Source organism: Amblyomma mixtum, chromosome 2 (assembly GCF_055824585.1).
Source record: "Amblyomma mixtum isolate Tamu chromosome 2, ASM5582458v1, whole genome shotgun sequence".
In the NCBI taxonomy this organism is placed as follows: Eukaryota; Metazoa; Arthropoda; class Arachnida; order Ixodida; family Ixodidae; genus Amblyomma; species Amblyomma mixtum.
This window is the reverse complement of record NC_143013.1, coordinates 203,975,869-204,002,664: the sequence shown is the minus strand read 5'-3', so window position 1 is coordinate 204,002,664 and position 26,796 is coordinate 203,975,869. Positions and strand designations below refer to the sequence as shown.

At 45.8% G+C, this 26,796-nt stretch overlaps 1 protein-coding gene and 1 long non-coding RNA gene across 6 annotated transcripts in view; one reads left to right on the top strand and one right to left on the bottom strand.

Annotated features, from left to right (window-relative positions):
• LOC149362293 (monocarboxylate transporter 12-like) overlaps positions 1-26,796 on the bottom strand; it is a 71,862-nt gene that overhangs the window by 7,092 nt on the left and 37,974 nt on the right. For all 4 annotated transcript variants that reach the window (XM_089572981.1, XM_089572980.1, XM_089572978.1 and 1 more), the window contains 4 exons: positions 14,642-14,918; positions 11,388-11,531; positions 2,274-2,536; positions 324-917 (listed from right to left, as the gene is read on the bottom strand). In XM_089572981.1, the coding sequence (XP_089429107.1) occupies positions 324-917; positions 2,274-2,536; positions 11,388-11,531; positions 14,642-14,903 (1,263 nt within the window). In that variant the 5' untranslated portion in view covers positions 14,904-14,918. The remainder of the gene's footprint in view (positions 1-323; positions 918-2,273; positions 2,537-11,387; positions 11,532-14,641; positions 14,919-26,796) is intronic.
• On the top strand, positions 24,094-25,320 carry LOC149362294 (uncharacterized). 2 transcript variants are annotated; one of them, XR_016288985.1, is made up of 3 exons: positions 24,094-24,239; positions 24,584-24,702; positions 25,155-25,320. It is a non-coding gene; the product is annotated as an uncharacterized LOC149362294 (long non-coding RNA). The 2 variants fall into 2 exon arrangements; XR_016288986.1 differs by lacking the exon at positions 25,155-25,320 and adding an exon at positions 24,814-25,135.

Here is a 26,796-nt window from a genome sequence, read left to right as displayed (position 1 = left end):
TAGCCTCTTTATTATTAGAACGCAGCAATCTGTCAGCAGAGGACGAACAGAGGACAAGTTTGATTTCGTCTTCAGTTTCCATTAAACTTAGGTTCTTTTATCTGCCTCCTGCCCGCCTTAACTGATACAAATTTGCCCCAGCAACTGCAGTACCGTACACCCACTTTATGCTATCCAGGGAAGAGCGACAAAAATACCTTTGAGCATAATGATGGACTTAGTTATCTTTCGTTGGTGCAACGTTATGTGCGCAGTTCTTTTTTATCTGGGACATTTGTCTGCTGTCCTCTCAGTCGTCTGAGCTTAAAGCCGGGAATACCGACCTGGGCGAGCACGTAGGTGATAAATGACGTCGTGTGGGGCAGGGCCAGTGCCGAGGCTGCCATGGAGGCCAGCGAAAACGCCGCCAGGCTCGTGCGTCCGATGAGCCCCTTGTCTGCCGCCAGGGGCAGCAGCAGCCTACCCAGGAAAATGGCGGGCGCGCAGTACGTCATCGAGAGCTCAGCCGTGGCCCGGTCCACTCCTTTGTCCCGCGCGTAGTCCACGATAGTGCCGTGCACCACTGTCACCGTGTAGTCTACGGTCAATGCGCCTAGGACGAGGGCGTAGAACGTGGGGCTGGTGAGCAGCGCAAAGGCACCGCTCTTGGTCTTCTCCTCCTGCTCACTGCGTGCCAAGGACGCCACATCTTCGTTGCACCACGAGGTAAGGCCAGCGTCGGCGCCAATAGAACTCGCGATACTTCCTCGGCGCCTGCTTGCCGCGCCGCACGGCCTGCGTGAAATGGATCCATGCCGGCTATCGCAGAGTTGAACTGTCACGTCCTCATCATTGACAGCTGTGCCGTTGTCGACGATATGCGCGTCCTGCTTTTCTTGTCGCCTACGCTGCAGCTGCGGCTGGCTCTTTTGTGGACTCTGCGAGAAAGTTGGAGGAGTTCTGTTGTCAGGTGCAATACCTCTTCCGTGTAGAGGGTGAAGTAGACGGAAAGAAAAAAGAACGCTGAGGAGCGAGATGATTAGTTTTTGTGAGAGTTGAACAAGAAATAAAGCTCCCTCATATTATGCAAAAAAGAAACAAATAAAACAACTGCTTGGTGTGTGGGGCAACGGCCATAGGAAACGGCCAACATAACACGAACACCTTAGCAATGGCATTGAAGTTTGCATAAATCCAAGGCATCGTCTTATAATTTCCATGGTATATATCCTGCTTATAAAAGTCGAATGAAGCCAGCGCGCTTTAAAGAAAATGAAAAAAATGGATTTTAAATTCACCTCATGACTTTTGAACACCATGGCTTCAGTATCAACTGTGGTGCAAAGCACTGAACCCAATGTCATTGCTTGCATACGAAAGATATTTGGCCGCATCTTCGATCTCCTGGATTTTCTGCACGCCCCTACGCATGATAGCAGTCTATGGGACATCATGCGAAGACAGCAGAAACGGTTACAAGTGTTTACGCTGAAAATAACGATGTACGTGGCTCTCGAAGAAATGTTGACCTTTTTTAATTTAAGGTTCATGAAATATTAAATCGGTTTATTTAGCCTATTACATCAGTTAAGCTTTATGGCTTTGTGCTGAAACCCTGGACTGCGTCTTGATGAAGGAAAAATCCTTCACAGTTTTCGTTGCACGAACACAGAGCAAAAAAGAGAGGGGGTGCAGTTTTCGTTAATGAGCCTTCAGAATATGCACCAAAGGAGTGAGGCGTGGGATGAAATCACGTGACAAAAAATGCCACCTCTCCGAAAATGATGCTGCGTATGACCGAGAATTAATAACAAAAGTTACTCCGTAAAACTAGTGCAGCTCGCTGTAATAAAAAGTATCTCAATATAGCACATCAAATTCGCTGCACTGAACACGTATAAACGTTGGGCTCGAATTCTAATCCTCCAGCTCTGCGCTGAGTCCGGTTATATGATTAATAAGCAGATTGCTTGTTCGGGACGCAAAGAAAAATTTCTTAAACTGCATAAGTCAGAGACTTGCTCATCATTCAGCGATAACTAAAATGAGGTATCAACTCAGTCCCCTCTCACCGTATTTCCTTCCTGAAATTGCGTTATTTTAATAAAGCGCAAAGCTTGTGTTTTAGAGCGGCTTTCATGGTGGAATTTTCGAAGCTTTTTCAAAGTGGTCTCAAGGGCTTTAAGCCTGTAAACACTCTCGCGAGGAACCACAGAGATGGCAGCCGCTCCCTCAGAGCCAGCTGTGCTGTTTGTAGTAAAATATTGTACAATGGTATTTTCAACCGCACTCACTGAAGTTGTGACGTTGGTCGTTTGGCGGCGCGTCTCCCTGAGGAAGAACATGAGCGCCGTGGTGTTCATGCAAATGCCAGCGTAGATCAGCATGGTCCCGCGCATCGAGTAGGCCGCCCGTAGCATTGAGAGCACCTTGGGCAATATCAGGGATGAGAGTGAGTTGCCCGTGTACTTCATACCGGCTGCCAGGCCTCGGTACTTGTCGAAATGGGTCATGATGGCCACGGTGATGGAAATTAGCACCACGCCCACTCCAATGCCTGCGATGATGTTCGAGACACTGAAGTGCATACAGTGGCACAAAGAAATGTTGTTCTGGTTTCGTGGGAAAGCATACAGCAGTGCCCGACACGATCTCTTTAATGATTAGCTCGGAGGACAGACACGAGTTCTGGCCCATGAGATCGGCACTTGTGATCAAAGTAGTACTTTTTAGCCTGACAGCAAGTGAACAGTGCAATTTTGTTTGTTCAAGGTTTTTAGCTAACTTCGCAAGTTGTCTTAAATTGCGCAGTTTATAGATAACCTAAAGGCTCAGAGCCACACTGAGCATATATCCAATTGTAATAAGCTGGAGCGTGCGCAAGTGGCAATTTCATTATGTTCTTTGGGAATGTTTCGGGAAGCATTTGACACGTTGCCTGGAGCACTTAGTCATAATTGCGCAGTAGTCGCACGCAGAAGTTTTAATACACCGCCCGTCCAAACTCAGGTGGCAATTTTTACGTCTAGAACAAGGTCCCTCCGATTGTACTAGTCCAAATGCAAAGCAGCAGTCAACCGCACGCAATCGCTTATTACAACTTCAAAGCGCATGGATTAAACGATCTTATAAAGTCTCCTACACATGCGACTCAGTAGTGAGCAATGTTGCTTGAGTTTTCTTAATGGAAAGGCTTATAAAGGTGCAGCGCTTGCGGACGCATTTAATAACCACTTCTTAGACGCGGGGGCATCGACTTCCACTTTTCATGTTTCTTCACAACTCAGCTGTGAACGGTATATTAAGCAAACAATCAGCGACTCTTTATTCTTCCAACCCACGTCAGAGGATGAGATTATTTCTATTATTAATTCCTTAAACAACAGTTCGGCAGCTGGCGAAGATGAAATAAGAGTGATACCAATCAAAGCAGTTGCTGAATTTATAGCAGGACCTTTAACACACATCTGCAATCGTATGTTCGAGACCGGTTGTTTTCCAGAAAAAATGAAAATCGCTCGGGTTGCTGTAATTCACAAAAAAGGACCATATAATGATCTAAGTAATTATAGGCCTATTTCGGTTCTTCCGCTTTTTTCGAAAGTCGCAGAACGTGTTATATGTGTCCGTTTGACTAGCTTTCTTTCGTCACTGCATGTAATTACGAACTGTCAATATGGGTTCCAAAAAGCTAAGTCGACTGAATCCGCATTACTACGAGTTAAAAATAGAATTCTTAGCAATATAGAGAGCAAGCTTTTTACTGTAGGAATTTTTTTAGACTTTCGAAAAGCATTTGATTCTATTAAACACAACATTTTATTACGAAAACTTGAGTTATATGGAATAAGAGGTATTGCACACCAACTAATGCGTAGTTATCTACAGTCGAGACTGCAGTATACATCAGTGCACGGTGTTTCATCCGCAATGAGTGTTATAAAATATGGAGTTCCACAGGGATCTATACTAGGGCCTTTACTTTTCATTATTTACATTAATGATATAGTAAACATTCCTTTAACCAATGATATAATTTTATATGCCGATGATACTAACGTTTTCTTTCATGGTGAAAATCTTAAACAACTTGAAATTATTTCTAATACTTGGTTACTGGAACTTAGCACATGGCTTTTCCTAAATGAACTTGAATTAAATACAAATAAAACGAAGTTTATGTTGTTTTGTGCAAAAAATAAGCCCATATCCCATGTTATGCGACTGTCGTTTCGAACTTCTGAGATTGAACAGGTTGAAAATCTTTCGTTTTTAGGAGTTTCTTTTGACAGGAAGCTTAGTTGGTCATATCATGTTAATAATGTCCGCATCAAGGTTGCAAAATCAGTTGGCATTCTATACAGGCTTCGTAATCTGTTGCCCGTTTGGCTCAAGAAGCGACTGTATTTTTCTCTTGTTCAATCTCATATAAATTATTGTCTGTTGGTATGGGGAACTACCACAAAAACTGATCGCGAAAGACTATGTGTGCTCATTCGGAAAGCTGCACGTTTATTTCAGCCAGCAAATGGACAAGCTAGTGCTTCTGAGCTTATGATCCGCCACAATCTACCGTCTTTCATGTATTCATATCACCTGAAACTGAGTCTGTATATATATAAAGAGATGACAACAAATTCTGCGTCGTTTTGTAGTCAGTACCTTGATAGAGATACCGGTTATTCATTGCGCCATACTACCTTACTGACAGAAAGGCCAAGAACAAATTATGGTACTCAAACTATCGAACATCAAATTTCAAAGTTCTGCAATTCCTATCCAGATATAATAGCTACTGCAAAAAATGTTACATCTGTACATCAGTTTAGGCAAAGAGCACGTGCCTTATTGTGTCATTGATGTTCTGGTTTGTCTTTGTTTTGTTTTTGTTAAATATTCCTATGTTTCTTCATGTCGCTATTAAGCAAAGTGCCATTTATTTCTCGCAGCTTGTGCATATGTATATTGCATGTAGAATTATATAATCATCTGATCTGATCGTGATTAGGATGTATGATTATGGCGATATGCTATGTACTACTGCCTCTGCTGCGCCCGGCGAGGCCAAGACCTAGTCAGGAGACCAATAGTCTCCTTTTGTCTTGCCTCGTGGGCAATACTTGTATTGCCTAAAAAAATGAATAAATAAATAAATAAATAAATAAATATTAGGTAGCATGAACGCCTCTCTGTAGACCTACGGACTGGAAGATCAACAACTGAAGGAGCGGACAGAGAACGTAGTCAGACTTTAAATAACTCAGAACACTTCTTTTTTTGCAATGTTCTTGAATAGTTATTCTGTAAATTGTTTCCGTACACCAACACACGGCATGAGCCAAGTGTTCCGTACGTACACGACTCCAAAGAAAAGCTGTACAGCTTTCTCATAAACGTCGTAGTTAAAGAAAAATTCGTCCTGGTCTTGGTTTCGAACCCGGGACCACCGTTCCATCGTCCCGGTTAGCTCATTTGGAAGAGTGGCTATTCCGGTGAAGCAGTGTTCCCAGGTTTGAACCCCGGATGATTTTTTTTTTTCTTTTTTCTTAAAAGGACGTATTTTCCTTTAACTACGAAGTTTCTGAGAAAGCTGTATAGCTTTCCTCTGTAGCCGTACGGCTGCGTTCGGGTGGATGGCAGTGACTAATTACTCCCTTATAACAATCTAGCTCCACCTTGGGGGATTCCCCTAAAATTTTAACCATGCCCTTTCTTACTAGACTCCTGTAGACATGCATCGTCCATGTGCTTGCACACAAAAAATGTGGAGCACATCGTTTCAGCGTCATTTACGTTACAGCTACACTGTTTTAATCTAGACAGAGTGTGTGCGAGTTGTTTGGCCCTTACATACACCTTTAAAGGCTTCTTACATATGCAAGATTCAGTACACAACATTAATGCACTCTATCCCCAGAATTCAGTCAATAACGGCTATGACTGCTGCCCATAACTGATGAGATCTGCGCCAACGTTTTTGTGAAGCAGCGTAATTCTAACTGAAGGTGAAAATTAAGACTTTTTTCGCGCAGCGTTGATAGGTTTGGCTTTCACTTTCCCGTGCTGCGCCTTACGTGTTTACGGACGTGGCTCTACTCGGCCAGCACGTGAACGCTCCAGTCGGCATGGGGACTGCTGTGAACATATTGAACAAGTCGCTTGTGACCGGCGTGCCCTACTTGCTTTCGCCGGCCCATGAAACCGAGCTTTTAACATTCAATGGCACCTTAGTCCACCAACTAGGACGTGGATGTGTGGATGTTTGTGCACTACCTTCACTACCGGGTATGGGGTCACCGGGACAGCCTAATTTCACCGGTGGTTCTCTGGTGAGGCTGGTGCCAGCAAGCGGAGGTAGTTGTCGAATTCTCGATCCTACGACAGCCGGCGTACTGACCTCCCCGTCACCAAGGTTGGGTTCGCAGGATTTTTCACTCTTCCTCTACCTATTCCTCTTCCTGCTGTCGGCGGCCAAACGTGCCTCCGCCTCTCTGCGCGTATGTCGTACCAAAGCTTCGACGTCACGTTCCACTGTACGCCGTGCCCAGTGTTGGCGGCTTCTGACGTGACCCTACCATAGCGGCAACTTGGGTCCTGGGTCAGCTTGGCGACCAGATAACCGCCGACGTTCTCTTCGAACCCGTCCGATGTGCAGGACCAGGCCGCGAGACAACCTCACCTCGGAGCCTTCTTTCGGCGGTAAAAGGAGAGGCTCACTTGCTATTACTTAACATTGGTGGTCACCCTCTCGTACTGCGTCACGGGTCGCCCCTGGGCATGTGGACTTCCATTCTCGCCATCCCTGTTCGGTGACGGCTTTGACGGAGCTGAGGACAGCGCAAACACAAGATCCCGACATTACTGCCATAATCCACTCCCTCAGCACCGGAGCCGGCACACTTGCCAGAAACTGCGCCGGGTCTATCGGGTGGAGAATACCCTCTAGTGCCACGTGAAAGGGCTCCATGATCAACCTCCCGCGGGGTTACCATTGGTGCCAATAGCGCTGCGCTGGTAGCTTTTGCGCAGCTTGCACGACGCCTCCACGGCTGGTCACCTTGGTAGCGGAAAGGCTTACGCACCAGTGTCCGAGCGCTTTTGGCGGCCCAATATGTTCAGAGACATCAAGGAACACGTGGCGTCCTGTCGGAGATGTTAGTAGAGTAACCCGTCCACTCGGGTACTCAAGCCACCCCTGCAGGCTTTTCCGCCACCATGATCATCTTTCGATATGGTTGCACTGGACCATTTGGGCCCGTTTCCAATGACATGCGCCCGCAAACGGTATGTTCTGGTTGCGATCGACCACTTCTCCAAGTGGGTCGAAGCACTGCCCGTTCCTGACACGCGGTCCTCCCATGATGTCTCGTTTGTGGAACGGCATCTTGTGCTGTGGCACAGTGTGTCCCGAAGCCTCATCATGGACCGTGGGAGCTCCTTTATGTAGGAGGAACTTGAACGAGTCCTGCGCTCTTGAGCGAGTCCTGCTCATTCCACTACCTCCGTCAATCTTTTCGCGTCCAATGGCCTCGCGGACCGTGTTAACCGAACACTAATAGGTACACTTGCGTCCTACGTCGCTCCATCCCACAGAAAATGGGATCGTTTTGTTCCTGATGCCGTTCTTGCGTCAGCGCTGCAGCGCAGGTCTCGGTCGTTTATGGTAGAACGCCTTCCATTCCCCTCGATACGGAGTTGGGCCTGCCTAATGCTATTGAGCACCCACCGCACTCCGCCCATCAACTTCGTCGTGCCCGCCTCGACGCACAGTGTAACCTTCTCACGGCTCATGCGCGTGTGCAAGAGGCCAATGAGGCAGCACCATCACTTCCCTCTTTCCGACCCGACGGCATGGTCCCTATTCGCCGCACCATCCGTGCTGCTGGCTGTGCCGCGAAGCTCTTGACCCGATACCGCAGGGCCCACCATGTCGTTTCCCGGCTCGGCCACGCGACATACCCCCTCCAACACCCGCCTGAGCGTCGCCACGCGGTGCGCACCACATTTTTCCAGAGCATGTTTCGAATATGAAGAGATATGTCTCCGTCGCCTTTGGCCAGTGACATGAAGAGCGCCCACAGTGACGGTCGCCCTGGTCTCACTGGATTTTCTTTCGTTCCCCTTCCCATCGATCCCCTCCGCCCCCCCCCCCCCCCCCCGATGGAAATATGTTGCGGGAAAGAGCGCACGACGTACGGCCTGCACTGGCCGAGTACCGTGCGCCGAAGAAGAGGCGCGCATCCGGGCGCACGAAGCGCGCTGTCACGTGGTATTTTTTAAACTCCACGGGCTTTTGTTTTTCGCGAATAAAAACGGCCACGCTAAGTCTACCGCGTTGGAAGTGACCTGTTTGACAATATTTGTGCAGCTCCACAACTTTCCTATTAATGCCTGAATGTTGCATGCTATATTTAAAAAGTTAATTTATTCATTTAATTTCATTTCTTTACTCCAGTTTTTCGCGCAATAAAAAAAACTGGGGGCGGCGTGAAAAAGCAGTGTTTCACCATTGCTTGACAAGCTCGCCGCACCTGAATGTTGGCAGCAGCACATGATGCACAAAAAATACATAAAGATTGATTGGCGTATGAGTATTTAGGAGTATAAAATGGAAAGAACACTCAGTGCAAAATAACTCGGCATGACAGCAACATAAATTCCAGTTGCTGCTGTAGAAATATACATTCTTGTACTATCAAACACAGCATTTTGAGCATGGTGCTTTCCAGCAAAAAAATAATGCCTTAGTTAAGAGTGAAGTTACATATACAGGAATTTATTTATCTGGATTATTTATTCAAATATGACGGGCAAGAAATGGTACTGTAACTTTAAATAAACCCTAACAACATCCACGCGATTTCAGTTCTGAAGAACGTTTAGGTTTTTTTTTTAATTTTGGTCTAAGTTAGCTGGGACACCCTGTATATATAGCCGATCATTGCGACTGGCAGTTGAATTTGAATTAATCATTGGCCGCGAGAGGTTGCTAGGGAAGAGCAACCTAGGTCTCACAAGCCCAACCGATGTCAGCACCTGCCATCGCACAGCAGTGGCGCATCGCCGAACGGCTTCGGCAGAACGGAATGAAGACTGGAAGTGATTTATGAATGTGAAGTTGCGACGGACGCTACGGCTATTGGCACTATCGCAACATACTCTTGTGGCGAAGCTTAAGTTTGAGTTTAAGCGTGAAGCCTGCCTGACCTAGAAAACTAATTCTGAAAGCGAAACCTGAGTGAAAATCGAAAGCAATGTCCTAGTGCACAAAATTCGCATTTCGTCTACCTGCGCTAAACCGACTGTACAGATGGCAGAACATTTCGTCTCGCCCGATCATGACACTCTGACGATGCCACGGACGCACGTTCCCGTTCACAGAACTCGCACTTCAATTTCCAGACAGATGAAAACGCTGTTAATCATCGCGCAGAGCTGAAGAAGTACAACGGCATGTGTGAGATTCGATTCCCACAAAGCTCTAGCTAGTACTACGGCTCGATATTCTGCGCTTAGCCATGCTAAACAGTCTGCAATTTTTTAGACTTGCCTACTACCAACTCGCACAAGCCTCAAAATTTGCACAGCATAAACTCGTCTCAATTAAACATTAAATAACTCAGTACAGTCAAGGCCGGAAGTATCGGACCTGGGTATATCGAGTTATAGGCTATATCGGACACACAGATTATCACCATTGAAATTCGCATTATAATGCATAGCAAAGTCGCGCAGTGTATACAACTTCAATTTCCTGCAGTTCCTACATCCAAAAACAAGTCTAACGTTAGCATAAGTTAAACGTATCTAAGGTTCAACATATGAAAAACCGTTCCGCGCCATTGCCAGTGTTACATATCCTAACGTCTTGACAGTGAAAGAGCTGAAAAGGACAAGGACGACACTAAAGGAAAGACATACAAAGCGTTTTGGATGTCTTTCCTTTTCTGTCGTCCTTGTCCTTTTGAGTGCTTTCACTATCAAGATGGAAAACCAACTCGTCCACTCAATTCCATTATTCATATCCTAACGGCGCTCTTCGCGTGCAAAGACCGCTTAGCTGCGGGGTCTTGCGTACTTGGTGGCAACGTTGTGTAGAGAAACCGAACGCGGAGGTCTAAGGGTGTGCTGTAGAACTGCTTTAGGCCTCTTGCCTCTTTTTCTACGGCACAACGCTATCATGCTGTGAAACAGCTAATGTAAGCCTACCGGAGGCCCTCGCCTCACCTGCTTTTCTCGCATTGCTGTCAAATGCGTTGCGTAAACCATTTTATCCATGTTTTGAATGAGCGGTTCTTCGATTAATAGTAACTTGTTAGCAGGATTACATATCGTATGACAGACACTGGCTAGTTCCAAAGCAGCGCTGTTCAAACAGCGGAAGCAGCAAAGTTCCGCTGGCTTCGATGCGAAGCACGTTAGGCCTATCAAAGAGTAATGAGCGGTGCGTTGCCGGCACGACGGCGGGAGGCATGCCGCTGACAGAAACACGTCACTAGCGTGGGTGCTTATAGCCGCACTTAAGTTTTCAGATAAGCTTATATATTGCCTTTTTATACGTCAAATTATGATATGTCAAGCTATTTTGCGATTTCCTTTGAGTTCGATGTATCCGGATTCGAATGTATTATCTCCAACTGAGTTGGTGCCCGGTTTCTTTTTCGCAGTAAAGCTTACTGCAAAAGCCGTGCTAACATGACAGCACCATGCCGACACTTTAAAGAAGAGCGCTTTTTGCGGTTGGGGAGACGTAAAGAAAGGCCTAAAGTGTTCGCTATATGGATGTTCCAACATGCATTTAATTTCAAGGAAGACAGCAACTGCGGAAGGGAGCATTAAACACCGGGGTGATTTGGCAGTAGTCTAGTTATTCACTCTATAGCACAACCAGAGGCACTCATTAACCTGTAGAGCAGAACGACTTTCTGAACTGAACGATGCACAAATCAACAAAAAAGCCTCACAACTCCCTGCTTACTAGCTTTCAAGGAGAACTGTATCAAGAGTATTCTTATATTGGATTGTTTTTGATATGAATAATAAAAAAAAACGCGGCAATCGACCATAAAAAGTTTAGTGCAGAAAAGAAACGACACCGCCTGTTGTCGTGACAGAAACTTCACCAAGGTTTCTGGCATTGTATTTCCTCGAAGCAAAGGGCCATAACCCTGCTTGTCTATCGCGCTATCAGCGCCCTACGAGTGTTAGCAAATGGCGCAGCCATGGTTTGAGACACCAAAAATTACCAGTAAGCGGGTGCATATTTGCTTCCATGAACGAGCAACGTTAATGGCAGCTCATGGCTAAACAGTGTAAAAATATCGACACACTTTGTAGTTGGTGCATTGCTTGCTGCGAGCCTCAGCTGAGAGTTACAGCATTTCTTTCTCGTACTGCCGGAAACTCACCATGAACGACACCGAAAGTGACCGCCATCCAGGGAATGTCTGGGGCGAACACGGCAGCTAATAGCCCCATCCACAGGACGATGCTGCCCATGAGGCCTATGTGGAAGACTGAGAAGAACTTGCGCATAACTGCGACCAGGATTCCTGCGATAAAGGGTGGTGGAACGCATAAGGGCAAGACGTAAATTAGCTCGGATGGTTGGAGATACACTATACGGTTAGTGAAAACTTATATTACAAGTGTTCATGCAGTACAATGCAGCGGAAATAACAAGCATACACTCGCCAAAAAATTCTTCAAAAGAAAACGACGTTCCGGGGCCCGCTCGGGTCCCCTTGATCACATAGAGCGCTGCATGGAACGACAGTGGCTTATATACGGTTAAAATTTCCTAGTGAGCGATTGCCGATTTCTGGCAGATTACCACGTGTTCTCTTAAGAGCATGCTTTGTGCTATGTATATGGAATGATTCCAAAAAGGAGGCCACAGATAGATGCATCTATCAATGCCACTGAGAAAAACTTGTCATCTTGCCTCCTTTTTGGGATCATTCCATATACATAGCACAAAGCATGCTCTTAACAGAACACGTGTTAATCTGCCAGAAATCTACAATCGCTCACTGGAAAATTTTAATCGTATATAAGCCACTGTCGTTTCATGCAGCGCTCTATGTGATCAAGGCGACCCGTACGGTCCCCGAAACGTCGTTTCCTTTTGAAGAATTTGTTGGCGAGAGTATGTTTGTTATTTACTCTATGTTCGCTCTTCGCCAGACGGTATTCTGTCAAACTTTCGACTATAGTGCAATGCAGCTAAAACATTTCTGGCTAAAACGAATGGAGTGATATGGAGGTGTTTTCAGAATCACCGAATATGCACGACTGTGAACGACAGCGCCTAGTAAAAATTTGTCTAAGCTGAGCTTGTTTTGTCCAGACGAACCTTCAAGTTACTGAATGGCCAGTTCTCGGAATCCATTGATGCGTTTTATGCATGCAGTCTCTGCGTCGCGTCGGCGCAGCAGGCGCGCGTTACATGGCCCCTTTTGTGATTCCTCTGAAAAAAAAAGCGAATTTCTTCTGGCCGCGGAGAAAATACATACCACGAGTCACTTCGCTCAAAACGCTCGCCAACGATTATTCCTTCTTTGTTGTCAGGATTTCACTTCAAGGCAGATGTAGGGCGCTTATAAAAAAAAAAAACTGGTGGTTAACTGTTGCTCCCGTGAGCGAGACTAGTAATTAATTATCGGGCATGCCTTCAGTTGGGCACGTGGAAAATCAGAGCGTTAGATAGCTTAAGGAGTTAGGGACACTGGCCGGGGCTCTAATAAAAATGCCCACAAATAAAACGTAATAGGATTTTGTTGAACCACTGCCGAAGATAGCTGTTACCTTCGAGCTTTATAACTCAAGGGAATGCAAGAGTTTACGAAAGAAATTAGTTCCTGAAAACGTCAATTAGAAAAATTTCGAAGGTTGCCGACTGCAAGACAGAACGAGCAATCAATTGGTGGCACTGATTGACTTTCGGCTTTAACTGGGGATTCACGTAGTCCTTGTAAACCTATCCGTTGCACACAGCTGAGTATGACGCCCCACAGTGTTTGCAACGGCGGTTCGGTACAACGAAGAGTGGTAGTGTGAGTAAAAGTAAAACTCGTGCATTACAATAAATCGCTGTAGTTTCAGTTATGTCAAAAAAAAAGGTGGACCGTATTTAACCGCACGTTATGACCAAGTCACGGCTTCGGAAACAATTTTGCAGCGGCTATCACTTTTCTTTAGAGCTACCAATGTGACCCTTTTAAGTAGCTCTAAAAAGCCGTTCCCGGTGACATATCAAAGCACGTGAGATTTCCTTTTACTCAATCGAAGGCATGCTGAGTAATCTGCCCTGTTCCTTGAGGAATACTGCCTTCCCAAGTGCACAGTAACCTGCGACATTGCTTTAAAACTCTCATTAATACTCAAAGTTAGTTTTTAAACATTTCTGGTTGATGTATTCTGGCTTTTTATGATCAGGAAGTAGCCGTATTGTCTATTTGTCTGCGACCTCTTTCTGGTCAAGGCCGATACTTTGAGCACGATGACGTCATCATTGCCCTGTTTCATCTGCGGGACAGGAACTTTGTAAAATTTAAAGTCTAGTGGTACTCAAGATTCGGTGCGTCAAAGCTCTAACGGCTTTGACACGCCTCTGACGGCTTTCTCACTGGTTCAGAGTGAGTGTGCTAGTATAGCAGTGCTTTTTAAGCATTTGTTCTAATTTTCTTCATGTGAAGCAGGGCATAATATATAAATCTGCTGTTTCACTCACTCAAAAAGTCTGTTATTTCCAATTCTCAAACTTCTTCAGTAGCAAAATATGGTGTGCTATGCTTCATCACACAAAACATTTTTTTTTTCATTTCCGCCAGTTCTTTTAAAATTCATATCTGCGAGAGTCCTCCTTACGCCAGGATAATGGTCTGTTCTGCCAGTTCTTCCAAATCAATAGACCGGCAAGTATTTGTGCGGGTAGCCTAGGCAGCTCTAAGGCTTAAAGTTTACTTGCACACCAGTATTGCAGTAAGGTAGTTCTCCGGTTCTCAGAACACAGGTTTTGCGCTGCCAAGCGTGAATAAAACAATCACAAGCAAACTAAAGATGGGACTGAAACAAGGTTTCGCGCCATGAGACAGCTTCAGAAAAGAGTGCATTCGCTCTAATACCACGCACACAGAATGCGGCAGCTACGAACAAATTGCGTAGACAATCACCATCTTTTGGTATCGTAAATGTATTTATACATGGCGCAAAACAGTCATAAAGGCCATAGAATTCCTAAAGATGGTTCAAACAGGGCACAAACTATTAACGTCCTACTCATTGGACGAGACTTTCACATTGGTTTTGGCAGCGTTCACAGAAAGCTGCTCTGCTTTCGGTCGCTTTTGAGATGCAGTATAAATGGCCTAAAATCTTAAATATCCAAAAATATCAAGATTTACGAGCTAAAAAAGATATTCGCTGCGTATAACGTAGTTTCCTCACCGACAGCTAGCTTTAAGGCTTAATCGTGGCATCCTGGCCACTAATCTTACGAACACTGCGACGATGTGAAGAAGGGTTGAACTAAGCACTAAAGGAAATCACAGGCAATTTTGCGGCATTAAGCATTCGCGTGGGCCTTATCCACGCAGAGACGTGAACACCGGCCATACTTGACATACGTGCATACCATGTAATTCACTTCTAGGTCCCTTACCGGCAAGGTGTCCTACAATCTCATAAATGCTTCCGGGCCACGCAGCGTTTCTGCGGTCTGTGCCAAACGCTTCCAGGAAGGACACGTAGAAAAAGCCAAGGTTTGAGTGAGTCGAGACAGCGAAGAACGCAATCAGACACGTCGCCACAGCGATGCTCCACTGGGTGTCTACACCGTTCGACTGCAGCTGTTCTGATCGCTGCGGTCCGCTGCCCTTGACAGGTTCTCTCTGAGCAGCGGGCTGAATCTGAGGTTTCTTCATATTGCACCTGAAAAACTGAACACGAAAAATAGACATTCAACGCATTATTCACCGAGCTTAAAGGACCTACTGATTGCACAGATAGTGTTGCTTTGCTTGCGATGGCACTCATCGTTGATGTGTTAGTGCCTTTTTCTTAAAACCGCATGCATCTGTCCAAAGCGCCTGCGTACGAAAGCCTTTAAAATAACCCACAAGGCGCTAGTAATTGTAGACCAGCGGGAGTGGCCTGTCTTGCAACAAACGTGATGTCCCTTTTGAGGACGGTGCTGGGGGAGGAAGCTGCATATTCGAGCATGAAATGACAACCTAAACCAATTCAATTCTCACGATGGCTTTTGAAATTTAAAAGACAAGATGAAGGTCAGAGCATAGCACAGCTCAAAAGATATGACTCTGCCGGGATAACGCCTATTGGAACACAACATAGAGGACTTGTTCGTGCACCACAAGGAGGAACATCGAATTTTCAGTCAATTAAGTGTGCGGACTCATAACTGGCCATAAATTTGCATCGAATTAATATTAAACAAACATATGCATCTGGATGTCTTGTACGATCATGTTGGTCCGAGATACATCAATCGCTCCAGGAAATGGAGGGTCGTACTAGAGAAGGACAGATTGTACTCAGCTGGACATGTAAACAGATAATGCTCTAGAGTGGATTAAATTAGCCCTACCGGGACAGACACAAGAAATTTATAGCTCCAGAATGCTAGATTCGGAATAAAGTCTCCCTCTCCTGTATTTTGTGCAAAATCATTTTTTTTACTTGACTTGATGAAGCGTAGCCTTTTCCCAGCACGAAGAAACAACTCAGAATGGGGCTCAATTGACGCACGCCGTAGTTGTTGAATTGTGAGTTGTAGGGTTTGACGTTTCGGAGCGGCACATTAGACATGAGCGACGCCGTAGTAGAGGGCGCAGAATTAGTTTAGGGCATCTGAAGCTCATCATCCTACGCTGCCATCGCACAGCACACGTAATTTTAGTATTTTGCCTCCATCCAAATACGGATGTCCTGGCAGACATCGAATGCCCAACCTCTAGATCAGCAGCCTAACGCCAAAACACGCCATAAGCAGCCACGGCGGGAGCATAGTTGCTGAAAAATGAGGGTATAAACGACGTTATAACTGGCTTCACGAAACAAACATAGTACAAAACCTGCTCTATTAGTAATAGATACAACGTCTTGAATGACAATCTTTCATTTCCCAAACATTTGCAGGTGTTCAGGGGTATTGCAAGAATATCTACATGTTGGAAACCGAAAAACGATAGCTCGAAAGCTCCTTAGAAACCGCAGATGCACGCGGCAGTTCCTTCACATGGCCTCAAAGTCGAGGTACAATGAGTCAAAGGTCATTAGGGTATGAGCTACCAGCGCTCGCCCACTAAGTACGTGCAGAGCCTCCCCATAGGGCAGTACTTTAGGAGCAGCCGCAGTATGGCTTTGGCTTTCAGGTGCACGATATCCATGCCATAAGAAAGGCAAGACGGTGGTGGTGCATCGAAATCACGAGTACACACATACGTGCCCACATATCGCTCAGCGTTTCCACATAGACAACCTAATGAAAATACGAACGGCAGAAATGAGCGTTTGTATTTAAAGCGCTTCCGTTTCTTTCTTTCATGGCCTCAATGACCGCCGAAACCGGACATGGTTTGCTGCCCCTCGATCTGTATGGCAGCAAGAGAAACAAAAATACTGTCGCTGAGGATGCACTCCAGAAAAAAGCAAAGAAACACAAACTTTCCGCCGTACGCGAAGACGAAGTGAGGGTGATGTAGCTCTGGTGTACCACATCATCTAGACCGCCATTTAAGACAACCTTTTGATATGCCACACAAGAATATGACTCACTGAACCAACTCAATGACATCACAACATGCCCCGAGTCACAACCGCCGGCAATTTTCCTTTATGACATACTATGACAGTAACACAAATTTTTTGACGAAGTTCAATCTGGAGAGTAGCTCAATGCCGTTATTGGCCGCTAGATGGCCCTACCGGTAGCGGCAACGTTACTCTGCTACCATGCACAAGTAGGAGCCGTCTGTTCTGAAACGCAGTGCAGGTTCGCTACGAAGATAACGGAGGCCTTCCTCTCGAATAAATAATGCCCTCTGCAATACTCCATTCTCATGAGCCTGACTATGCCCATTGCAGGACAAATGCCTCTTCCTTGTCTCTCCAAATAACTTTCTACTGTGCCAGCTGCGACCACACTATCCCCGTAAATTTATTACTCACATCCGCCCACCTAACATCCTACCACGCCTTGTTACACTCGACTTCTCTTAGAATTGAGCATGGTGCCTTCAACGAGCATCGGTTATCTTGCCTTCGCATTACGTGCCCTGTGTAAGGCCATTACTTGTTTCTGACGTTGACTATGCAGTAATTAATACGCGATTGTTTCCTGACCAAGCCTGCTCTGTTCCTCTCTTAACGTTAGACCGATCATTTTAACCTCCGTAGTCAGCTACGTTGTCCTAAATTTAGGCTTAAACCTTTTCGTTAGCCGCCACGTTTCTGCTCCATAAGTGAGGACCGGTAGGATACACTTCTTAAATACTATTTTGCTGAGAGATATTGCTAAACTGCTATTCATTAAATAATAGCACGTATAAAATGTGCTCTACTCTCTAATTAATCTTCGATTTAATTTACGCTCGTGGTCGGGATCGGCGACTAAAACCTGGCCTAAGTAGTCGTACTCCCTCACGACTTCCGGCGTCTCACTGCGATTCGCAAACTGCTGTTCACTTCCGAGACTGTTGAACATTACTTCAGCTTTTTGCGTATGAATTTGTAGGCTCACTGTTCTGCTTTGCGTGTCGAGATTATTGGAAATGCTTTGCAAGTGATGCCCTGAGAGACTTAGCAAGGGACTATCATGAGTCAATCGGCGATTACTGAGATATTCTCTAATAACTCTTGTCCCAGACTCTTCGCAATCTAGGTGTGTGATTACCTCCTGTAAACAGGCGGTGAATAACACTGGGGAGATAGTGTCTTCTTGCCTGACACCCTTAATTATGGGAATTTATTCACCGAGCTTAAAGGACCTACTGATTGCACAGATAGTGTTGCTTTGCTTGCGATGACACTCATCGTTGATGTGTTCGTGCCTTTTTCTTAAACCCGCATGCATCTGTCCAAAGCGCCTGCGTACGAAAGCCTTTAAAATAACCCACAAGCCGCTAGTAATTGTAGACCAGCGGGAGTGGCCTGTCTTGCAACAAACGTGATGTCCCTTTGGAGGACGGTGCTGGGGGAGGAAGCTGCATATTCGAGCATGAAATGACAGCCTAAAGCAATTCAATTCTCACGATGGCTTTTGAAATTTAAAAGACAAGGTGAAGGTCATAGCATAGCACAGCTCTAAAGATATGACTCTGCCGGGATAACGCCTATTGGAACATAACATAGAGGACTTGTTCGTCCACCACAAAGACGAATATCGAATTTTCAGTCAATTAAGTGTGCGGACTCATAACTTGCCATAAATTTGCATCGAATTATTTTTAAACATACATATCCATTTGGATGTATTGTGCGATCATGTTGGTCCGAGATACATCAATCGCTCCAGGAAATGGAGGGTCGTACTAGAGAAGGATAGAGTGTACACTGCTGGACATGTAAACAGATAATGCTCTAGAGTGGATTGAATTAGCCCTACCGGGACAGACACAAGAAATGTAGAGCGCCAGAATGCTAGATTCGGGATAAAAAGCGTAGCCCTTTCCCAGCACGAAGAAAGAACTCAGAATGGGGCTCCATTGACGCACGCCGTAGTTGTTGAATTGTGAGTTGTAGGGTTTGTCGTTTCGGATCGCGGCACATTAGACAGGAGCGACGCCGTAGTAGAGGGCACAGAATCAGTTTAGGGCATCTGAAGCTCATCATCCTACGCTGCCATCGCACAGCACACAGAATATTAGTATTTTGCCTCCATCCAAATACGGATGTCCTGGCAGACATCGAATGCCCAACCTCTGGATCAGCAGCCTAACGCCAAAACACGGCATAAGCAGCCACGGCGGGAGCATAGTTGCTGAAAAATAAGGGTATAAACGACGTTATAACTGGCTTCACGAAACAAACATAGTACAAAACCTGCTCTATGAGTAATAGGTACAACGTCTTGAATGACAATCTTTCGTTTGCCAAACATTTGCAGATGTTCAGGGGTATTGCAAGAATATCTACATGTTGGAAACCGAAAAACGATAGCGTGAAAGCTCCTTAGAAACTGCAGATGCACGCGGCAGTTCCTTCGCATGGCCTCAAAGTCGAGGTACAATGAGTCAAAGGTCATTAGGGTATGAGCTACCAGCGCTCGCCCACTAAGTACGAGCAGAGCTTCCCCATACGGCAGTACCTTAGGAGAAGCCGCAATATGGCTTTGGCTTTCAGGTGCACAATATCCATGCCATAAGAAAGGCAAGACGGTGGTGGTGCAGCGAAATCACGAGTGCACACATACGTGCCCACATATCGCTCAGCGTTTCCTCATAGACAACCTAATGAAAATACGAACGGCAGAAATGAACGTTTGTACTTAAAGCGCTTCCGTTTCTTCTCTTAATGGCCTCAATGACCGCCGAAACCGGACACGGTTTGCTGCCCCTCGATATGTATGGCAGCAAGAGAAAAAAAAAATACTGTCGCTGTGGATGCACTCTAGAAAAAAGCAAAAAAACAGAAACTTTCAGCCGTACGCGAAGACAAAGTGAGGGTGATGTAGCTCTGGTGTACCACATCATCTAGGCCGCCATTTAAGACAACCTTTTGATATGTCACACAAGAATATGACCCATTGAACCAACTCAATGACATCACAACATGCCCCGAGTCACAATTCCGCCGGCAATTTTCCTTTATGACGTGCTATGACAGTGACACCACTTTTTTGACGAAGTTCAATCTGGAGAGTAGCTCAATTCCGTTATTGACCGCTAGATGGCCCTACCGGTAGCGGTAACGTTACTCCGCTACCATGCACAAGTAGCAGCCGCCTGTTCTGAAACGCAGTGCAGGTTCGCTATGAAGATTACGGAGGGTTTCCTCTCGAATAAAGAATGCCCTCTGTAATACACCATTCTCATCAGCCTGACTACGCCCATTGCAGGGCAAATGCCCCTTCCTTGTCTCTCCAAATAACCCTCTCCTGTGCCAGCTGCTACCACCCTGTCCCCGTAAATTTATTACTCTCATCCGCCCACCTAACATCCTACCACGCCTTGTTACACTCGACTTCTCTTAGAATTGAGCGTGGTGCCTTTAACGAGCATCGGTCATCTTGTCTTCGCATTACGTGCCCTGCGCAAGCCCATCACTTGCTCCTGACGTCGACTATGCAGTAATTAATACGCGATTCTTTCCTGACCAAGCCTGCTCTGTTGCTCTCTTAACGTTAGACCGATCATTTTAACCTCCGTAGTTAGTTATGTTGTCCTGAATTTAGGCTGAATCCTTTTCGTTAGCCGCCACGTTTCTGCTCCATAAATGAGCACCGGTAGGATACACTTCTTAAATACTGTTTTGCTCAGAGATATTGCTAAACTGCCATTCATGAAATAAGAGCACGTATAAAATGTGCTCTACTCCCTCCTTAATCTTCGATTTAATTTACTCTCGTGATCGGGATCGGCGACCAAAACCTGGCCTAAGTAGTCGTACTCCCTCACGACTTCCAGCGTCTCACTGCGATTCGCAAACTGCTGTTCCCTTCCGAGACTGTTGAACATTACTTTAGCTTTTTGCGCATGAATTTGTAGGCTCATTGTTCTGCTTTGCGTGTCGAGATCATTGGAAATGCTTTGCAAGTGATCCCCTGAGAGACTTAGCAAGAGACTATCATGAGCCAATCGGCGATTACTGAGATATTCTCTAATAACTCTTGTCCCAGACTGTTCGCAATCTAGGTGTGTGATTACCTCCTGTAAGCAGGCGGTGAATAACTTTGGGGAGATAGTGTCTGCTTGCCTGACACCCTTAATTATGGGAATTTATTGCTGTCTGTATGTAGGATTATGGTGGCTGTGCAGCCGTTATAGATGTCTTCAGTATTTATTTATTTATTTATTTATTTATTTATTTATTTATTTATTTATTTATTTATTTATTTATTTATTTATTAGAGATACTATCAGTCCGGTCAGGACCAAGATAGGAGTGACACAAGGTACAGATTACAAAGGTGGAACACGACAAACAAAACACCAGCACCATCCAGTCGGTGCCAAGATTTAACATATAAAAAATGGAACTGACCTCTAAGCAACAAATAAAAATGCGCAAAATATCGCTGCAACGAAACAGAAAACAATGTGAAAACACCATGCCCAACACAAATGCAAGGCGCTTTATATCAGGCACTATACCAACCAATCACGAACTCCAGCAGAGAACACATCCACACCCGATGCGAGCACCACATTCTCTGGCAGTCTGTTCCATTCTCTCGCAGTGGACAGGAAGAAGGAATGCTTGTAGCAGTGCTTAGAAAACTTTTGTTCTTTTACGTGTCTGCAATGTTCACCCCGAGTGATACGTGAAGTAGTTTCGCTTATGTATTGCTGCTTATCGATATGTACCATGTTGTTCATAATCTTATAGAAAAGAATAAGGCACTTTTACACCCTGATTCCGCAATGCCTGCATAACTGTCAAGTTTTCGAATCAGTTAAATGCTTTCTCGTAACATATGAAGGCTATTTATAAGGCTTGGATATATTCTGTGGCAGCGCAGGGCAAAAAAAGGGTTCATTGCAGGGAAACACAAGACTGGTACGACACTATACTGCGCCTATTCTGTGGCTTGCTGTCGAAGTTATGCATGCGTCTCGCTTGGGCCCCGCTAAGACGATTGCTATTTTTGCTTCCGTCAGACTTGCTTAACCGTACTTGCACTTTTATTTGGCCACTTCATCGGTGTGCGAGCTACTATCTGTCCCCAGGTGGTCGAAATTTCCGGAGCCCTCCACTACGGCTTCTCTCATAGCCTTAGTCGCTTTGGGACGTTAAACCCCATAAACCAAACCAAACCATATATATATATATATATATATATATATATATATATATATATGAGAGACGCCGTAGTGGAGGGCTCCGGAAATTTCGACCACCTCGGGTTCTTTAACGTGCACTGACATCGCGCAGTACACGGGCCTCTAGAATTTCTCCTCCAAAGAAATTCCAGCCGCCGCGGCCGGGATCGAACCCGCGTCTTTCGGGTCAGCAGCCGAGCACCATAACCGCTGAGCCACCGCGGCGGCATATATATATATATATACATGAAAGAAGCCAACAGCCACAGAAACCAACTGCACAGGGGATTTTTTAAATTTATTTATTTACTTTTTGGTGTTGATCAATTTAGAATATTACTTAATATGTTATCGCTTCAAGCTAATTGATTAGAAAAGCAGAAGAAAAAACAACCACTGCCGCCGGTGGGATCCGAACCCACGACCTCCGAATTACCCGTCTGGTGCTCTACCTCTGAGCTACGGCGACGGCTGTCAAATCTTCTGCTTTCGGGGGTATTTATGTTTACAAGTAACCTACCTTTGAGAGTGTTCATCAGCGCCACCCACGTTCATAAGCGGCGGACGTAGAACGTCCTGAGTTACCGCAGGTGTGACGTACAACGTCATCGAACGGAGAGGGTAGAAGCTGCGTGAGAACCCTCTTATGCTTCCTATGGCGTCAAGGCTGCCAGAACCGAGGCCCTCGCTAAGCAATTAAGCAAACAAGGGAAGGGGATGAGGGGCTCGTTATAAATATGAAAGAAGCCAACAGCCACAGAAACCAAGGGGCACAGGGGATTTTTAAAATTTATTTATTTACTTTGTGGTGTTGATCAATTTAGAATATTACTTAATATGTCATCGCTTAAAGCTAATTGATTAGAAAAGCAGAATGTATATGTATATATATATATATATATATATATTGCCACGCGCCTAACGCGCCGCGTGGCCTCCGCGCTGAGTCGAAGACGACGACGAAGCGGCAGTGGGCTCTCGTGGCGCGCTGTTCTGTTCTGTGTCGTGGAAGCTGGCTCCATAATTAAAAAAGGGCTCCCAGTCTTGGGTTCTTCTCGACGTCTACCTTCACGGCTCCTCTGGTCGTGACAATATATATACCCACAACACCAAATATCACGGTTTTTTTTTTCAAATTATCCTGTATTGCTTCCCGCGGCGCACGTCATATAATAGTCATCATGGAGGCGCTGCGGAATACTGACCATAAATGCGATTAAACTTGCGCATGTTCTGTGAGAACAAAGATTCACTTATAGATACTGCGATCTTGTACAGATCATAGCTTTCTTTAGCCCTTTGATATGACTTCAGTTTGATGCAAATATCACTACTGCGGCATTTCCAAAAGAGATATCTGAAATGAAACATTCAACATGAATTTACTGCCCCGAAAAAAATATTCATTGCCTTCACATTCCTACCATTGCCGACACAAATAACTCCTCGTCAAGTTGACCCGCCACACACGAGGGAAGCAAGACACTTATGTGCATAGGTCATTCTGTGCTATGTCACCCACCCAACGTTTAGACACTGACACATGTTGCTCTTTCTTTTTTTTCGTAATTTTTGCTTGTCAGAAATATGAGCTTGCACGGGAGGGAACGCTTAGGCAGACTATGTCATTCACGTATTCATGTACAGGTGCACCAAAAGTAAAACGGAGCACGCAAGCGGCGGCCACACTGGCCAGAACTGCATGCCAGCACGCTCTATCAGCAGATGCCCAGCAGAGAGCGAGGGTGCGTCGGCACATCCGGCTGACCCATGTCGATGATCTGACGCTCGCCTCATCTTCGGGTCGAGCGAAGCCATTCTGCACCCATCATTGCTCGCCGAGAGCGCTTTCAGTGCTTTGTCAGGAATGGCACGATTTTCAATCAGCGTGGCCGCCGTGGTTCGCGGTGTAAGCATAGAGTAACATAAAAGTAAAGAGCGGTACTCGGGCCCTTTCGCGGCCGAGTTCGGCGCTTCCCCGTTTCCGCCAGATGGCAATGAACGTGGAAATAATAAAAAGAAAAAGAGTGTGGCATTGACATGTCATGGCTTGCAGTGACGTGCGCTGCGCGCCTACGGCCGCAGTTACGTCAGCAACAGCGGCGTTTTTAAGTGCGTCAAGCCAACGGGCAAGCACGTCCAGGCGGCAGTGAGCGACGGACCGACGGTGTGAGCGGCTGTATTTTTTTGCGGCGTCTGCAAGCTTCGTGGGCACGTCCGTTTTGCGTACTGCTGTGGTGCTGCGACGGTTGTTTCTTGGTAAGACCGCAGTTCGCTATTCTTGCTGTACTGTCTGCACGTAAATATTCCTCTAAGTGTCTCGCTGGGGGGCATAGCCCTAAATACGCCTATTTCGAACAAGAAATAGCGCATAACTGTAGCATTCGGCGCGAGGGCCGTTTGTTTTATTTACTAAAGCTGCACATGGCGGCTTCAGGACATGTGAATTGAACTATGATATCGCCTTTGTGTGAATTTGGTTAGCTACGCGTAGCATGCGTTGTGAGAAATTGCGTATTTTGTATTTTTGTTAGTGTTCATTAGGTTTATCTCAACGCAGGAATTTGCCGATATGCAAAAGTGTGGCTTTTCTATGTTCTCAGGCCATGCCACCGGGAAGTGGGGGCTACGGCAGGTACTGCTGTGTCACGTGGTGCGGCAACAATGAAAAAACTCGAAGGAAGCCAGGCACAAAATTCTTCTGTTTGCCACGAGACAGCAGGTATACATTTTAATTGCTTAATGTTGCCACTTGTTTTCAACGTAAGCTGAATTTCTGTGGACACGTCAGTCTGTGCACACATGTGTTATATTTCTTTTCATTTACTTTCAGTTGTAATCGTCGAAAGCATCCACATTCAGTTTAAAATACCGTTGCAAACTTCAAGCGTAGCCGAATTTATTTTTGACGCTGCACATCTTGCAAGTGCACCCATCACGCCTGATAGCTGAAACATCGTCTTGGGACAACTACTGCCTGCTAATATTTTCTACCGATCCAGTGCTGTTTCGGTTAAAATCACCCTTGGTGTCACCTTCTGCCATGTGTTGTGCGTACATCTAGACATTCTGATCTGTACTTGCACTTTAGCACCACTTACGCCAAATTTGCGGAGATATGTTCAACAAGCATCAAGCCCGATACCATTGCTGAAGAATAATCTCTCTCCCCAGGGCAAAAGCATGGGTGCAGTCAACACCGCCGTGCAGTAGGCCAGGCGTGACGAGCTTCTTTCGAGGCCAGCTTCAGCACTCAGCAAAAGCTTCATGCCAATAAGTTTTCTCAAGTATGTTTTTCAAGCATGTTTTGCATAATAAAAACACACCTCAGTCAAGATCATCTTGTGTGATTGTGTCGTTGGATTTACGTTCTTTTGCCTGACTCCAAGCGGTAGGGTAATAGCAATGCAAAGTTCTGTGCACTTGACACCTGGCCAAACCTGCACGAACCGATATGCATGCGAGAACGAAACCGAAAATGAAAGTAGAGCCTCCAAGATTCCTGTAAGTCTATCATCTCTGAGGCCAGTGCGTTTCCCCGGGTCCGCTAGGTGCGCTGCGCACGAAAGTCGGCCGCTGGGGTCTACGGGAGTGTCCGCTCTTTACTTCTATATTACTCTATGGTGTAAGTACTTCGCGGCATGTTCGTTGCGCTGTGGAGCATAAACGCTTCTGCATCGGTTTCATAAGTGCGATCAAAATTTTGCTTGCCTAAAGGGAACGCATGAACAAAAAAGAAGAGCATGCATATATTATCTCCATTGTCTTCGTGATACAAATAGATGATTAGCGGCGTAGCAAACGAGGTAACTGAAGACCACTTGCTTCCACACAAATTACCTTTCTTACACTGGAGAAAACAAACAAACAAGGTTGTCTCTGCTTGAGTCGTCTTAGATCGGTTATATTTTGAGCATCTATTTATATCATAAAGACAACACAGTAAATACATGCATAATATTCTTTTTTTTATTTGTTCTCTTGTGGCAAGCAAATTTTTGGCCGTACTTGCCAAATCGATGCACCAGCTTTTATACTCCATAGTTCAACAAAGTCGCGACCAAGTAAAGCGCAAACCACGGTTGTCACGCAGGCTGAGAATGGTGCCATCACCGCGGTAGCTCAGTGGTAAGGCGCTTGTCTACCGAGCCGGAGTACCCGGGTTCGAACCCTATCGCGGCGGCCGCGTTTCGATGGAGGCGAAACGCAAGAGGCGTCCATGTGCTGTGCGATGTCAGTGCACGTTAAAGATCCCCAGGTGGTCGAAATTATTCCGGAGACCTCCACTACGGCATCTCTTTCTCTCTTCTTCCACTCCTACCTTACTCCCTTCCCTTACGGCGCGGTTCAGGTGTCGAGATATGTGAGACAGATACTGCGCCATTTCCTTCCCCCAAAAAACCAATTCACCAATTTACTGACAAAGAAGAAAGCGCACACCGCCGAAGGCCAGCGTTTCGGTATGATGCGGGCAAACAGTAAACCCTTGCTTGAAGCTCTGCAAGCGCTTCTGGCGAGCAGTGCTGGTAGCAGCGTGGCTTCGCTCGACCCGACGATAAGGCGGGCATAGATAATCGAGATGGGTCAGCCGGATGTGCCGACGCCAACTCGCTCTTTGCTGCGCATCGACAGAGCGCGCTAGCATGCAGTTTTGGTTTTTTGGCCAGTTTGGCCACCTCTCGCACGCTCCGTTTTACTTTTGGTGCACCCATATTTTTGATAATAACCGTATAAGAATTTTTTGTGGTATTTATGTGCAGTGCATGATCAACCGGAAATTTTCGCGTTTCACTAAGAGAAAGTTTGCGGACTGCTC